The sequence below is a fragment of the Canis lupus genome, chromosome 33 (genome assembly GCF_011100685.1).
Source record: "Canis lupus familiaris isolate Mischka breed German Shepherd chromosome 33, alternate assembly UU_Cfam_GSD_1.0, whole genome shotgun sequence".
Lineage (NCBI taxonomy): Eukaryota > Metazoa > Chordata > Mammalia > Carnivora > Canidae > Canis > Canis lupus.
This window is the reverse complement of record NC_049254.1, coordinates 26496648-26513941: the sequence shown is the minus strand read 5'-3', so window position 1 is coordinate 26513941 and position 17294 is coordinate 26496648. Positions and strand designations below refer to the sequence as shown.

General features: G+C 43.1%; 2 protein-coding genes across 2 annotated transcripts in view; one reads left to right on the top strand and one right to left on the bottom strand.

The window, feature by feature from the left end:
* SLC49A4 (solute carrier family 49 member 4) overlaps window positions 1-11245 on the bottom strand; it is an 81804-nt gene extending 70559 nt beyond the window's left edge. Inside the window, exons 1-2 of the mRNA XM_038583038.1 lie at window positions 10909-11245; window positions 2509-2602 (exon numbers count right to left, since the gene is read on the bottom strand). Of these exons, the coding sequence (XP_038438966.1) occupies window positions 2509-2602; window positions 10909-11245 (431 nt within the window). The remainder of the gene's footprint in view (window positions 1-2508; window positions 2603-10908) is intronic.
* Window positions 11246-12779: 1534 nt separating this feature from the next.
* HSPBAP1 (HSPB1 associated protein 1) overlaps window positions 12780-17294 on the top strand; it is a 64734-nt gene continuing 60219 nt past the window's right edge. The window contains exon 1 of the mRNA XM_038583034.1: window positions 12780-13382. Coding sequence (XP_038438962.1) covers window positions 13319-13382 — 64 coding nt within the window. The 5' untranslated portion in view covers window positions 12780-13318. The remainder of the gene's footprint in view (window positions 13383-17294) is intronic.

Sequence of the window (17294 nt, the reverse complement as noted above, 5' to 3'; positions counted from 1 at the left end):
TAATTGTAGGTGTATCCAGTGATTCCTGTAACACATGCCACGTTATCTTCTAATCTGGTTTAAGTTCACCTTCTAGAAGTCTTTAAATTGTTTACTAGGCATGCAATATCATAGCTCATGCTACAGAGTAAGGTCATCCAATGCTATACAGCACCAGCTATAATTTTTTTTTGTATGATTTGCTTCCCAAACACAGAAGAAATGTTTTTCTTCAAAAATAATTTTGAAGAAAATTTTCACAAAATAATTTTCCTGATTATAGATAAAAGAAATACTAATACCATGCAGAGCTAGCTAGAACACCATTAGGAAGATGGTGAGGATAGTCTTGACTGAGGAAAAGAGCTTGTCAGAAGCTGCTATTCTCATGTCTGGACATTTACTGAAGCTATGATTTAGGAAGCCAAGGGTGCAGGGACACTATTCCAGAAGGCTGGGGCTGAAGCTCAAAAAGCTCCAAGTAAAATAGGGGCACAAAAACACAGATTGACAAATACTTGTTTCAATGCTGGTCAAATGCACATTCAAGGTCTCTACTCCTTCCCACTGAGTATCAGAGACTGAAGTTTTTTTTTTTTTTTTTTAAAGATTTTATTTATTTATTCATGAGAGACACAGAGAGAGAGAGAGAGAGGCAGAGACACAGGCAGAGGGGGAAGCAGGCCCCATGCAGGGAACCCGATGTGGGACTGGATCCCAGGTCTCCAGAATCACGCCCGGGGCTAAAGGTGGTGTTAAACCACTGAGCCACCTGGGCTGCCCGAGACTGAAGTTTAAAAGTGGTGATTTATTGAATCTACTAGTCAGAAAAACATATTCTAATTGTAGCATTTTCATTTTAACAGCCGCATATGCATTGTTAATACTACTCCTTTAAAGAAATTCTGTATGGACATAAAACGAAGTCTCATTTTAAGGGGATAATATTCCTACATTCTCTACAGATGAATGTGCGAGGACTGAAAATTGAATTTATACCCTCTTTTTATCAAAGATTCAATCTCTCTGAACTCTTTATTTTAGTAATTCTCTTTCATCTCCTCCTACCTTTGTTTACATTTCTTTACAAGCTCTATTTCTTTTCCATATCACCTTCTTCACCAAGATGGAGAGTCAACTCTTTATTACCCCTAGAGTTTTATCTCTGGAGAGGATATAAAGGGAAATAAGACTAGAGAGAATAGTATGGATGGCTCAAAACAGAAGAAAAGCTAATAAAAATATTATGGGGCTTTTGAAAAGAATGAATTATCAAAGTTAAGCTTACTGAAATTTGTATTTAAAAAACTGTGGCTGCCTAAAAAAAAACTGTATGTTTGAAAAATTAATGTTTCTGGGGATGCCTGAGTGGCTCAGTGGAGATGGGATACCCGGATGGCTCAGTGGTTGAGCGTCTGCCTTCAGCTCAGGTCATGATCCCGGGGACCTGGGATCAAGTCCTGCATTAGGCTTCCCGCAGGGAGCCTGCTTCTCCCTCTGCCTATGTCTCTGCCCGTATCTTTCATGAATAAATAAAATCTTTAAAAAAAAAGAATCTAAAAAATGAATCTAAGTGGCTCACGACTACCCAGTGAGGAAAACATAATTCTATAGGGTGGCATCAAGATCCCTCATAATCTGGATAACTTTTTCTAAACTCATCTACTTATATCCCATTTTGAGACCTTATCGTGTAGGCAAGTGTCTCCCAAACATGAGTAATTTATGGGTCCTTTCTAAAGGGGAAAAATTTCTCAATGACCTTCAAGATCACTTCTAAGGACCACAGTATGAGAAATGCTAATTAAGGAAAATAATGTTCTGGTCAATAAAAATGTCCTTTAATTAAAGATTATTACTGGTAAAATAATTTTTAATATTCTAATCAATAGGAAAGCAAAATTTTAAAATCCTCATGTACCTTGTACCCTCTAAGAATAAATCCATGGACCCAGGTAGAGAAATGCTGCTGTATACAAACGAAACTACCTAATCATCCCAGAAGAGGCCGTATGCTTACCTGCCTCTATGCCTTTGTTCCTGTTATTCTTCTATTCTGGAATATTCTTTCCCTAACTATAGTTATCAAATCCTAGTTCTACTCATCCTTCAGTGCTTAGTTTAATTATCATCTCCTTCATGAATTCTTTTTGATACCCTTAGCCAAAAATTCTCTCAGCCTCTCAGGACCATTTTATACCTCTTCTGTTGCATTAGCTACATTATTCTTCCTTACATCATACTATTATTTTCCCGTGGCTATTATAGCTCCTGGATAACATGTAGATTAACTTATTATTTTTTTATTTACACAAAAACTAGTTTAGTCATCTTCCATATGACACCTGATAAATGTCCACTGACCATCATGTAGGGGAAAAAATAAATGCTAATATAACTATGAGTCTCTATTGATCCTATTAAAAATGGAACTGTTTACTAAAAGCTTATAACTAAACATATATAATATATTCATAACAAAAGAAGAAAAATATGAGGAAAAAATTGCAAGTTATTTATAGGATTTACCTTCTTTTAAGCATTAAGTCTGATATAGGTATGCATCTTAGACCAGTTCCCAAAACCATAAGGAAGGATGTCAGAAGCACAGTTATCCGAAGACCTAAGATGAAATGAAAAAAAAAATCTGGGTTATTTTTTATAGTCTTTTCACTTAAGTTCAGTGTTAAGAGTAAAGATTTCTTTTATTCTATCACAGTGATATTATATTCTATAATTTTAGCTTTTTTTTTTTTTTAAAGAGTTTGTTTATTTGAGAAAGAGAGTGAAAGAGAGTACGAGTTGGGGGGGAGAAAGAGGGAGATATAGGCTCCCCACTGAGCAAGGAGCCTGACACAGGGCTCAACCCCCCAGGACCCTGAGATTATGACCCAAGCCAAAGGCAGGTGCTCCTCTAATATTTTAGCTTTTTTTTTGTTTTAAAGATTTTATTTATTCATGAGAGACACAGAGAGACAGGCAGAGGGAGAAGCCGGTGCCCTGCAGGAAGCCTGATGCAGGCCTTGATCCCAGGACTCCGGGATCATGCCCTGAGCTACCAGGCATTCCTAATATTTTAGCTTTTTGCTAAAACTCCACACATGGGGGAAAAACTCTCTACGCTGAAAATGAAATGATTCTAACTTTAATAGCAAACTTAAACGATCACATTAAGGAAGAAGTTCCATTAGCTCCAGTTTTTCAAAATAAATGTCTACAATGTTTTGTTCACATATAACATTAAGAAATATAGAAAATAATTTTAAAGGACTAAGTATTTTAGTTTTATACTTCCAATAAAAAATTCCAGTTTTCAAACGCAAGCTGCAAAAACCCTAAACTTCCCCTAAAAAGGTTTTTTTGTTTTTTTGTTTTTTAAGATTTTATTATTCATGAGAGACACAGGCAGAGGGAGAAGCAGGCTCCTGGCAGGGAACCTGATACGGGGCTTGATCCCATGACCCCAGGATCACAACTTGAGCCAAAGGCAGGCACTCAACCACTGAGCTACCCAGGTGCCCCCCCTCCAAAAAAAAAGGATTTTAAGGAAGATAGATCATTGCTTTAAATTTTCTGAAAAATGACAAATGGCCAATTATGTAATTTATCTAACAATCAGGACAAGCTACTGTTCGTTGTATGAGGTGGTCCTTTAGAACTCTTTGATTATGAATACAACAATGATCTTATCTTTCTTGACTTAACAGATGGTTTTCAATTTATAGAATGATACAGTTTTTAAAAAAGGTATGGCTTAGGACTTTATAATATGGATCAAATAGCTTTTCCCTTTCTATCCCAAATATAATCAATTATTTTAAAAACGTGTGCCAATGGTCGGTCATATGGATAACAAGGTAAAAGAATATAAAAAATATTAAAAGTAATCAAAAATAGGCACAATATTCTGGCTGTGGCAGAGTAATATAATGGAATTATAAATTCCTATGGTTGGAATGCTGCACTTTGGGGATCCTTGGGTGGCTCAGCGGTTTAGCGCCACCTTCAGCCCAGGGCCTGATCCTAGAGATCCAGGATCGAGTCCCGCATTGGGCTCCCTGCATGGAGCCTGCTTCTGCCTCTGCCTATGTCTCTACCCCCATCTCTCTCTCTGTGTCTCTCATGAATAAATGAATAAAATCTTAAAAAAAAAAAAAAAAAAGGAAATGGTGCACTTCTGTTACTAAACTAACGCCACCTGTTTGTAGCAGCCACATCACACAGGTGGCTCAAACTGAGCATGTGGGGAAAAGTGGCAACATTTCTTCCAATCTCTCCCAAATTCAACACCTCCTTGAAACCATTTCATAGTGAATAGACTTAATGCAAATTTTCTAATGCAAAATCTTCTTTTTCCCCAGGGCTTGCTTTTTTTTTTTTTTTTTTTTTTTTTGACAGAAGGGAGATAGTTAAGTATTTTGGTTTTCAGAAGGCTTTTCTGCTTGAAGGTGTTAAAAATAAGACAACAGGCCCAAAATGGAGTTGCTCATGCTAAGCTTCGTGTCACCAAACTGCCATGACTTAATTATAGTTTTGGTTCTCCCAGAAATGGAACACTAATTTAGTCCATCAGGGCTAGTGAGGTAATCTGCCTGAGGGATCCCTCCTATTCCCTAAAGGAAAATGACCTTGCCATCAATCCAGTTTTTGCTATAGAACTTCCTCATTCCCGCTCCTTTTCTGCCTTTAAAAGTCTTTCATTTTGTACAGTCCTTGGAACTCCTTTCTATATGCTAGACGAGATCCTGCCCAATTCATGAATCATTGAATAGAGCCAGTAAGATCTTTAAATTTACTCAGCTGAATTTTGTTTCTTAACCAAGGAAATCGAAAGTCAACAAAACTATAATTATGCAGATTAAACATAGCTAGGAAAATAAATTTGAGATCTGGATCAGACACACACATGCCACATTGAGGATAATTTGTGATGTGAACTGAGTTAGCTTTATAATATTCTTATATGACTTGAATATGATTAATACAATTTGGCAGAAGGAATATCATAGAAAATTGTGCTTCTCGGTAAGAAGTAATGCATACATACTGCTCATTTACTGCTTCTAACAGAATGCAGATTTTAAACCCACATTATAGCTATGGGAAATAGAGTGTAATTAATAAAAAGTACATTCATGGTCATAAATATGCTAAACTTGCAAAATGTTCTTATAAGGTTTTATGGGGTGCCCTATGAGATACTGATTAAAATGTTATAGATTTGAGACTATAAGGCTTACCTTCCACATGATATTTTTTTCCTAAATGTGGTTTGTAATTAAGGTAAACAGCCACCAGGCAAGCAGTGAGGCATTGTTTATGATCATATAGTCCAAATAACCAAGTTTCCTATTATTACTGCTAGAGGCTGGCACACGCTTTTCTACTCAATTATAGTTTTTATCAAACAATAATATAACACCTAAATATATACATTTCATAATAAAGAAGTTATGAAAAGCTGATTATTAAAGCAACCTCAACAGGTACAGCTTGTGGCTTTCTTATTTTTAATTGTTGCCAAGTATTACTTAATCCACCCCAGATGATGCTCAATTCTGAATAAAATATTTTCTTTATCTCATTTGAATCTTGACAAGGTAGGACTCCACAGTTGCATGTAATCAAAATGCTATCAACTGACTTTGGGAAGGAGAAGTACGAGGACTTCAGGAAAATAGGCCTATGAGACTTTTACATAAATAAACAGATCTCAGGTGATTACAGTACCAGGATGTGAGTGCAAAAGCCATCTGATGAAAGGTGTTAGAACAATTTCAGAAAACCAAACATAATTGAAAATAAAAATAAAGTTATTCAAATATGGCACAGACACTGCAAGAAGCTTCCTTCCCATGGGTGAAATAACTCCTTTTGCTGGGAACATATTTGGTACAGGAATGGCATCTCTACAACAGGTGCCTAAAAAATCAGGATGCAAAGTTAACTGGAACACATACACATCCACATCCATAGTGGATACATGGGAAATTAATTATAGTCATAAGGTTTATCTGCTAAGACTGTTCTCAGGCTCCATACTTCCATCAACTGGAGTGAAGACCAGCTCTCTTTGTTCTTGGCAAGACCTCCTGTCTCCCTATCCCCAAAAGCCACAGCCTTGCCACCCCAATCTGCTTTGGAGACCATCAGGAATAATCACGTTGTGCCTGTTTTTCCTGTCTACACCAGTCAAGAGAGATCCAAGATTCATAGGTCATTCGTATACAAATATGGCTTTATATATCCCCTAATCTGACCTCATCTCTACAGCTTCCCCAACTCCTGAAACCCTTCCACTGTGCCTTCTGGAGTGCTCACAATCAGTGTATCAGTGGAATCCCGACATTGTCAAGCCCTTCTCCAAATGTTCTCTTCACCTTCTAATCCCATCAAAACCTCTCGCCCCATGACAATGCTTCCCAAGCACTTTCAGATCCCAGTCATTCTCTCCTCCCTAAAGTTCCTCAATCTCTTTTCTTGATGCTTTTAAGATTTTGTCTGGTTTTAAAGGATATGATTAGGCTGTGCCTCATGTTTCTTCTGCTAGGATTCTTGTATTTCTTAGTGTTGTGGGTTTATAGATATGGATTTTTTCTGCCATTATTTCTTCAATTTTCGGGCCCTCCCTAATCTCACTCTATGTTCTCCCCTTACTCCTCTTTCTGGAACCCTAATTACATGTATATTAGGTCACTAAAAACTGTCCCACAGCTCACTGACACTGGTGGGGTTTTGTTTCTTTTTAGTCATTTTTTTGTGCCTCTCTTTTCCATTTTGGATAGTTTTTATTGCTGTCTTCAAGTCCACTAATCTTTTCTTCTGCAATGTCTAATCTGCATTTAATTCCTGTCTGGCACGCCTTTTTTGTTGTTGATCAGATCACATTTTCATCTAAATGGTCTTTTTATGTTTCCTGTGTCTCTCCTCAACGTGTTCATGCTTTCTTCTATTTTCTTGAATGTATATAGAATAAAGTAGCTGTTTTGATGTTCCTATCTAATAATTCTATCATTTGTGTCATTTTTTTTCCTTTAAAGATTTATCTATGTATTCATGAGAGACATGGGGGGCGGGGGTAGTGGGCAGAGACATTGGCAGAGGGAGAAGTAGGCTCCTCACAGGAGCCCAATGCAGGGCTTGATCCCGGACCCCAGGATCATGACCTGAGCCAAAGGCAGCTGCCCAACCGCTGAGCCACCCAGGTGTCCCCATTTGTGCCATTTTGGGACCTGTTTTTATTCATTGTTTTTTCTCTTATTTACGTGTTGTATTTTCCTGCTTGTTTGCATACTTTGTAAATTTTTATTTCAATGTCAGGAGTCCTGAATTTTACCTTGTTGGATGGGTTTTTTTTTTGGGGGGGGGGCACTTCTTTAAATGTTTGTGAATGATACTGAGAGATATCTAAGTTACTTTTGATCTTTCCGAAGCACACTTTTAAACTTTATTAGGTGAAATCAGAGCATTCTTTAGTCTAGGGTTCTTTTGTCTTTACTACTGAGGCAATAATCAACCCAAACTCTTATGTATTTTGGGGTTTTCCCTTTCTGGCCTTGGGAATGTGAACTATGCCTAGCCTTGTGTGAACTTGGGGAATTGTTCTGCTTGTTCTTTTTTGCTGGTCCTTTTTCCAGTGTTTGGTAGTTTTCTCACATGTATCTGCTGATCGGTTATCAGCTGAAGACTCAAGAGAAACTCCCTATAGCTCTAGAACTTTCTGTGAGGTTTTTTTCCTCTCTGGTTCCAGCCTAAGAATTCTAGCTAAGTTGGTCTCTTGGAATCCTCAACTGTCTACTCAACTTAGGGAAACTGCAGCACTCAGCCCAGGCTCCCCATCCCTACACAGATACCTGGACATTCTTTCCAGGCAGTGGGCTGAGGTATTCATAGGATCACTGCTCTGCCCTGCCTGCTGCCCAGTGTCTGAAAACTCTGTTTTTTGTTTTGTTGTTGTTGTTGTTGAACATAGAAGAATAAATCTAGTTCCTATTACTCTATTATGGCCAGAACAGCCTTTGATCTAATTAATATTTAATTCTAATACTCAAAACTCCTTGCTGCAGCTGTCTATAGACTAACACACACTTGTCTCCAGGGCATTTACTCTCACCATCTGCAAATGTCTTGGCTCGATATTCCTCCTTATGACACCACTTTTTCATAAATCTGGTGTTTTAGAGATCCACTAGATGATCATTTCAATATCCTGACCTCTCAGTCCCCTGACTTCTTATTCTATGATCATGTCCTCTGCCCCACACTTCAGTAGTCTGTTTTGCTGTTTATACTCTGGACTTTATCTTTACTACGATTGCATTCAAGACATAATCTCAGTTTCAAGCATTCCATTCTTCAACCATGACCTCCTCTTTCTCTCCTGTCTTGCTTTATTTTTCTCCATAGCATTTATCATCATTTGACATACTAAATATTTAATATTACTGTTTTTTTTCTGCTTAGGTTTCCTCATTAGAATGTAGGCTCTGTGAAGGCTATCTTTCTAGTACTTAGCATACATTTAGGTACTAGCTCCTTGAAACTTTCTTCACTTGACTTCTAAGGCACACTTGCTCTTGGATCTCCTATTATCTCACTACCTAGTCCTTTTTTGTCTCTTTACTAAAAAAATGAAAAGGTGTAAGCAGGTATAAAACCCACCTTACAAAGATAACTGGTCTTCTATGCTAAGGTGGCTGGGGCCTATGGCAGTAGGAAGGCTAGACAACTATCTACCCTCTAAAGAGCAAGATATTTTAGTACCCAAGGATGCTGAGAACTTACTTTCTAGGTATGTAGATAGGACATCTGTAGCAGGACAGCCAACATATGAAAGTATATTAGCTTTCTCCTACTGAAAAGGAAAATCACTTCCCAAAGAGAAATTTTAAATTTAGTTTTTACTGCTTCAACCAATGGTGAATATAAAACTTAATTCTCGGGACACCTGAGTGGCTCAGCAGTGGAGCGTCTGCCTTCCGCCCAGGGCGTGATCCCAGGATCCAGGATCGAGTCCCACATCGGGCTCCCCGCAGGGAACCTACTTCTCCCTCCGCCAAATAAATAAATAAATCTTTAAAAAATAATAAAAAATAAAAAATAAAACTTAATTCTCGGGGATCCCTGGGTGGCTCAGCAGTTTAGCATCTGCCTTCGGCCCAGGGCGTGATCCTAGAGTCCCGGAATCGAGTCCCACACCGGGCTCCCTGCATGGCGCCTGCTTCTCTCTCTGCCTGTGTCTCTGCCTCTGTATTTCTCATGAATAAATAAATAAAATCTTAAAAAAAATAAAAAAATAAAACTTAATTCTCTATGTGGAGGAACTATCAAAAGAATTCCTAAAATAACTTATTTTATAAGTGAATAGGTAATCCCTAACTTATCTAGCCACAGACAGTTCATACAATTATAATAAAAAAGGTAAAAATTGACATTCTTCTACCACAAAAACAAGCTTGGTTAAATTTAGAAAAATAATATTGGAACATGCTCCTGATGAAAAGATAAATAAAAATAAACCACAAAATAAGATTTTCCCCTAAATTTAGCCAACCTTATAAGGAATGACAGAGTAACTGTCACAGATTGGAAGAGATTAAGGAGAAATTTTAACTAAATGCAATCTGGAGCCCTACACTGAATCCTGGAACAGGAAAAAAATAAAAAAAGATGCTAGTGGAAAAAACTGGCAAAATCCAAATACAATCTATAAATTGGTGTAAAAGTAAACAAACAAAAAACAAAGAAAGCCTCCATTTGGTACAAGAAACCTTTCCTCAGCATCTAGCACACATCCTCTGCGAAAGCACCTACTCTATCTGTAAGTTCTATGCCGGTCAAGACACACCTTCCAGGGCTGCACACCTTTTTTGTTCTTAGAAGGCTCTTCCTTTATTGCTTTGAGTTGCATCCTTTTGTAGCTTCACTCAATTTAGTTCTTCCTTCTAGAATTACACACAGTAAGCCTAATTCCTCTTTTACTTGATCTTCACATGGTTTACATTCTTCCTCAAGTTTCTTTTTAAAGCTTGACACACCCAGTTCCCTTAACCTTACACAGGATGATTTTACATCCTTTATTATTCTTGCCACACGCCTTTAACAACACTCCAGTTTGTCAACGGGCTCCTTAAAATGAATGCTCAGGCTACACACCAGAGCATATCCAGCTGTCTCTGTTTGACACTCTACCTCCATGCCTAAAACTGTCCTCCTTTTTCAGCAGCTACATCACAGTGATCCTAAATCCTGTACCCAGATCTGTGTGGTATAACTGAATGCCTTATCATTCAGTGGTACGACCTCTTTTTTCTCCTCTTTTTTTACACTGGGAAGTGGTAGGTAAAAGGGAGATGTGTGTCCACAGTGTTCCTCAGAGAGCCTTCATCCATCCGCCCTGCTTTATCTGAGAATCCTACATCTCGACTGGCACAACCACCTAGTCACCAACACACACTTTAAAGCTGCCAGTGCACCATTTTATAGAAACCAGAGCTCTGAGATCGGAGTTTCCCAAAAGCCCTGGGCTCTGGAGTCATCTATGATGCAAAGGCCAACTCAGTACTTGTGGGCATCATCAATTTTCTGACCTTTCACCCTCCACCTCTCCAAATCCCTTTGAAGTCAAAGCATCAGTCATCCTGCTCAGGTATTTAAAAAAAAAAAAAAAAAAAAGCATAAATAGCACATGCACAGGAATGCTCGGAGGTCCACACTGTGCAAAACAACGTGAACGTTTAGAAGATGGCTTAAGCTTTGTTTGCATAATGGGCCTCGATGTAAACACAAATACAGCCTCTGCAAAGAGGCTTTGTCGCTTTGGGGACGGAGGGCTGGGAATGGGATGCCAGCAGCACCGGGTGGCCTCACGTAACCCTTCAGACCACGGCGCCCGCGGCTCCCCGGCTCCCCCAGCAGCGGCCCCCTCACCTCTCTTGTCCAGCAGCCACATGAACGCGAAGCAGGGCAGGAAGCCGATGGGTCCCCACAGCACGAGCAGCGCGATGTCCCAGCTGGAGAAGCCGTAGGCCTGGCGCGCCGAGTTCTGGATGGGGCCCCAGGTGTTCCAGACCAGGCCCTGCGCGAAGCCCAGCAGCGAGAAGAGCAGCAGCACCAGCCAGCGGCGCCCGTACACCCGCCCGGGCCCCGGCGCCGCCGCCGCCGCCGCCTCCCCGCGGCCCCTCCAGGCGCCCCCCGGCGCGGCAGGCCCGAGCCCGGGCCCCAGCAGCGGCTGCCGCTCCTCCTCGCTGCTCCAGCCCGCGCCCATGGCGACGCGTGGCCCGCGGGGCCTGTGCCCAGCGCCGTCCGGGGGGCCGCCGAGCAGCCCCGCGCCGCTGCGGTCGCCCTCGGCCTCCGGGCCACGCCTGCTGCGCCTGCGCCCTGCGCGCCCGCCCCGGGGCCGCGAGGAGGGGCAGGTGCCGCGCGCGCCGGGCGGAGGCTGGGGGGCCGCGCGAGGGGAGCCCCCGCCCCGACCGCGCCCCTGCACCCCGCGAGCCCCCGAGAGCCACCGGAGGCGGGCGCCGGCCTGCACACAGCCTCCCGGAGGACGCACGAGGAAGTCCCAGCGCCGCCGAGCCCGGGAGAAGGAGACTCCCCGGAGACGCTGTTTTAAGAGGTTGGCCCGGGAGCCTGGGATTGCTGGAGGAAGGGCCTAAGTTTACATCACGTGCCGAGTAAACAACTCGGATACCTCCCATTACTTAAGCTACTGCTTGCTTCCGTATTGGGACTTATTATTATTTCTGCTGGATTTCTGATTTTGGAAATTAAAGGCGTGTGTGTGTGTGTGGTGGGGATGGGGGATACGGTAAGAGCGAGCCGTTGCATCTGCCGCTTGAAAATAATTTCGTTTTTACGGACAGTCAGTACTTGCCTACTTTTATCATCATGTCTTACATACCCACCGACATCATAAGCTAGCCAATTCCATTCATACGCACGTAAAAAAAGGTAGAGATCTCTTTCTATCCGTTCACTGTCATTGATGGGCTAGTAATAAAGACATGTGGATGAAGACTAAGAGACTTCTGCCCCTAATGGCTTAGATCCCTCTCCAGTTGTTAGGATTTTGACCAAATGAAAAGTAAGTGAGAAGGGTGCGGGGAGGGGGAGGGTGTGATCTCTTGATCAAGCAGCCGGTTGTTTATTTCATTATACAGATCCGGTAGCCTGACAGCTGTCGGCGAGTGTCCTTGAAACCCTAAGTCAAGCGATTTGGCTTGTGTGGGTCGGGAAATGAGTCACGGAGAACGCACTTAAAGAACGTCTGCCTGGGGATCCCTGGGTGGCTCAGGGGATTGGCGCCTGCCTTTAGCCCGGGGCGTGATCCAGGGGTTCGGGGATGGAGTCCCGCATCGGGCTCCGAGAGTGGGGCCTGCCTCTCTCTCTCTCTCTCTGTGTCTATCATAATAAATAAAATCAGAAAAAGAAAGAAAGGAAAGAAAGAAAAGAAAAGGAAAGAAAGGAAAGAAGGAAAGAAAGAAAAGAAAGAAGTAAGGAAGGAAGGAAGGAAAGAAAGAAAGAAAGAAAGAAAGAAAAGAAAGAAAAGAAAGAAAGAAAAGAAAAGAAAGAAAAACTCTGCCTGAAGTTCGTATTTCCCCGCAGCCACAAGAACCAGGCGGAATCGGGGGATTCCTGGGGGGGCTCAGCGGTTTGGAGCCTGCCTTCGGCCCAGGGCGTGACCCCGGAGACCTGGGATCCAGTCCAGCATCGGGCTCCCTGCATGGAGCCTGCTTCTCCCTCTGCCTGTGTCTCTGCTTCTTTCTCTCTGTGTCTCTCATGAATAAATAAATCTTAAAAAAAAAAAAAAAAAGAACCAGACGGAATCATGTTGTTGCCAGAAGGGCCAGGGAGGTTGGAAGAGAAGCGTGAGCTGTCCTGGTACCCACAGAGTCAGCGGAGGCGGAGCCCCATTCTAGGGCCCCACGCCCCACAAAACTGCAAACCATCCGCTCAAACTCCTAAACTGCTGGGAGGAGGAAAGCGCCAAAGCAGATGGGAAGGACCCGACTGGAAAAGACGGGGAGCAGAAACTAAGGCTGCGACAACGAAAGAAAGAAGATCTTACGGCCTGTGGGAAGGTTTAAAAAAAAAAGAAAAAAAAAAAAAAAGCGCCGGAGCCTAGACCACGTGCTGGCATTTCAGAACCAGGGCAATCAAAACAAACCTGCGTGGCCCCGCCCAGCGCGCGTCACGTGACGGCCGCGCCGCGGCGCTTCCGGGGAGCGTGGGAGCCGCCGCGACCACTTCCGGCCGCGCGGCCCGGGGGAGCCGGGGTCGGCGGCGCTCTGGAGGGGCTCCCGCTGCGCTGCCCACGCGTGTGGCCGGGGCGCGGCTGGCCATGGCGGCAGCCCCGGGGGCGACCCCCGACTCGGCCCCCGCCGCTGGAGCCGGAGAGGTGGAAGGTAGGCGCGGGGCTGAGGCCGGGCCGCGGGGGCTCGCCGCCCCTCCTGGGGCCGTGGCCTAGCGCCGTCCACGTGCCTCCCGCGCCGCAGGAACTGGGAGGAGGGTTTAGTGTGTTGAGGGGGTGCGTGGCCTCCTCCGTGGGGCATCCGGGTCTCCAGCCCCCACAGCCTGCCTGTGCCGTTCACGCGTCTGGGTGCTTTGGTTTTTTGTTTTCTCTTTGTTTTATTGGAGTTCAATTTGCCAACATATAGCATATCACCCAGTGCTGAGTGGTTTGAATGCGTTAAAATTACGTTTTTTTAAAAAAGATTTTGTTATTCATGAGAGACACACACAGACACAGGCAGAGGGAGAAGCAGGCTCCATGCAGGGAGCCCGACGTGGGACTCGATCCCGGGTCTCCAGGGTCACGCCCTGGGCTGAAGGCGGGCGCTAAACCGCCGAGCAACCCGGGCTACCGTCTTTCAACGCTTTAAAGATGAGTTTTCTTTTTTTTTTTTTTTTAAGATTGATATTTATTTATTTACTTTAAAAGATTTCACTTACCCATCATTGAGAGAGAGGCAGAGACACAGGCAGAGGGAGAAGCAGGCTCCCTGCAGGGAGCCCGACGTGGGACTCGATCCCAGGACCCCAGGGTCATATGCTGGGCTGAAGGCAGCGCTAAACTGCTGAGCCACCCGGGGACCCCTTTATTTTATTTATTTTATTTTGTTATTTTTTATTTTATTTTATTTATTTTATTTTATTTTATTATTTTTTATTTTATTTATTTTATTATTTTATTTTTTTTATTTTACTTTATTTATTTATTTTTTTTATAGATTCTATTTATTTATGAGAGACGCAGAGAGAGAGGCAGAGACACAGGCAGAGGGAGAAGCAGGCTCCATGCAGGGAGCCCGATTAAATTTGTGAAAGAGGAGCCCACTCGAGGTAAATGGAAATATCTGGCTGTATTATGAACAGAGGTTATGAGCTTTTTGTCAGGTTTTGGCGGAATCCGGCCTTAGATAACCAGCAGGGCCGGGTGGCCCACGTTCCTGAGATCTCTGTTGGCACCTTTTGAGAGGTTGCTTCCGTGCCTGGTGCTGTTCTGGGTACTGCCCCTGGGGATCGAGAGACTTTTGATTGTTTATTGTAATGCTTTTTTCCTTTCTTCTTTTTTTATAGATTTTACTTATTTATTCATGAGAGACACACAGAGAGAGGCGGAGCCCCAGGCAGAGGGAGAAGCAGGCTCCATGCAGGGAGCACGACGCAGGAGACGCAGGACCGGGTCTCCAGGATCAGACCCTGGGCCGGAGGCGGCGCTAAGCCACTGAGCCACCGGGGCTGCCCATAATGCCTTTTTCCAATTGAGTAACAGCCTAGAAAGTTAAAGAATGACTCCTAACTGGTAACACGAATAATAATACCAGGAGGTACACACCGGGTGGAGACTGTCACCAGGAGGGAGATCCTGGTGGGGGAAACATAACATGCTTCAAGGAAGGGGTGGCTGGAGGTGAACCTTTAAAGATTGAATGGGATGGTGCCAAACTTATGTGGTAGTGCTGGGGAGTTGTGGGAAGACAGCAGAAGACCCAGGATGGCTATGGTTGGAGATCAAATAGTCATGTTTGCCCAGAGTGGGAAATGACCAGTGCAAGCCCAAGGGACAATTATAACTTCCTCCTGGGGCAGCCCAGGTGGCTCAGGGCATGATCCTGGAGACCCTCGATCAAGTCCCACGTTGGGCTTCCTGCGTGGAGCCTGCTTCTCCCTCTGCCTGTGTCTCTGCCTCTCTCTGTCTCTCATGAATAAATAAATAAAATCTTTAAAAAAAAAAAAAAAGTAACTTTCTCCTGTCTGACCACAGGCTCTTGTCTTTATAAACTCCCTCATATACCCTAAAGGTACAATTCTTGAACTACATCTGTACCTCACATTCGTTGATTCTTAACATTTTCTGTCCATCTGTATGTACTCCCTTATCCAGTTTAAGACGCATGTTATTTTATATATAAATACATATATATATATATATATATAATTTTTCATGATCTCTCCCTTGAAGATGCACTGTACCCTTGTCCCTCCCTGCCTTTTATTCTTCTGGCAGAACTTGTGCCCTCCTTTAAAAAAAAAAAAAAAAACTTGTGCCCTCGATGAACCCAACCTCTTGTCCTCCTTGCACCTGCGCTGACATGGCCAAATTTTGCTGGGAAAAGTCCTGTGCAAATTGATGACAGCATAAAATGAAAATGATAAACCTCATGAATATGCAGTCAGCATGGGCCAGAGATCCTGTGATTCTGTGTCTGTGATAAGCTTACTTCCTCTGATGACAATTCTCTTCATCTCTTTGTTACTTTCAGTGGGTAACTTTGCAGATCAGGTCAATTCTGCATCTAATTTGTCTTTCTCCTCTCCTTCACTATCAGACCCTTGTCCAAATCATCCACATTCTCACCTAAACCACTACTTTATCTTCAGGCCTCATGACCTGCTTTTTCCCTTGTGCCCGTCCAATCCCGTCTCCATGCAGCAGAAAAAGTGACACTCCCTTACTTAAAATTCTTCAATGAATTCCATTGCACTTAGAATACAATCCAAACTCATAACCATGGCCTACAGAAATCCTTGATGTGGGCTCTGCTGAAGTCTCCAGGAGCATCTGTTGTCACTCATTGCCCCCTCCTCTTTTCACATAGTTGGCTTACCTAATCTTCAGCTTTCAGAGTATGTCACCACCTGAGTTCTTACCAGAACAACCTATCTAGGGCAGCCCTGGTGGCCCAGCGGTTTAGCGCCGCCTTCAGCCTGGGGTGTGATCCTGGAGATCCCGGGGTCGAGTCCCACCTCAAGTCCCAGGTCGGGCTCCCTGCCTAGAGCCTGCTTCTCCCTCTGCCTGTCTCTCTCTCTCTGTGTCTCAAGAATAAATAAATCTTTGTTTGTTTTTAAATAAATCTTTAAAAAAAAAAAAGAGCAACTTATCTAAAACTGTCATTGTAGTTTTCACCTAACTCCTAACCATAGATAATCCTGCTTCCTTCATTTCAGTTATACAATCTGAAATTACTTGTTTGTTACTGTTTTTTTCCACTTGAACTTAAGTACCTTGAGGGCAGGACCTACAACAGACCTACATCTGTTTTATTCACCACGTGTGTCCACGTGTGTCCCCAGGCACATAGTGGGCACTTAATACCTATTTGAGTGAGTGAATGAGTAAGGGAACTCTGTGCCAAGTCCAGGGGCAGGAGAAGAAAGAGCATGGCATGGTCCAGGAACCACAAGAAGCTGGTATTAGAAGTGGTGAGAGAGGGATCCCTGGGTGGCGCAGCGGTTTAGCGCCTGCCTTTGGCCCAGGGCGCGATCCTGGAGACCCGGGATCAAATCCCACGTCAGGCTCCCGGTGCATGGAGCCTGCTTCTGCCTCTGCCTGTGTCTCTGCCTCTCTCTCTCTGTGACTATCATAAATAAATTAAAAAAAAAAATTAAAAAAAAAAAAAGTGGTGAGAGAAGTGGGATGATGAAGGACCACTTATACCAAGTTAAGGAGTCTGGACTTTATGACAGTAGGAGGCCTTTATTTTTCTTATTTTTTATTTTTCCATTTGAGAGTAGTCATTTATTAACCGACCAGATTACAAAAACAACCGTGGTAGATACCTTAGTCCATCCTTCTAATAAGAGTAGGACGCCTTTAAAGAGCTTTAGACAAGGGAGTAATATGATCAGATTTGATTTCAGGAGAATCACTGCTTGAACGGTGGAGGATAGATGGGAGGGAGAAAGACTAAAGGACAGATACTTAGCCTTTTAAGCCTCAGTTTTGTCCCCTGTGTAAAATGCGTAGTTGTTGTAAAAGTTAAAGGTAATTGTGGATCATCCAACATAGTGTCTGGCAGGAATTGCATATTCAA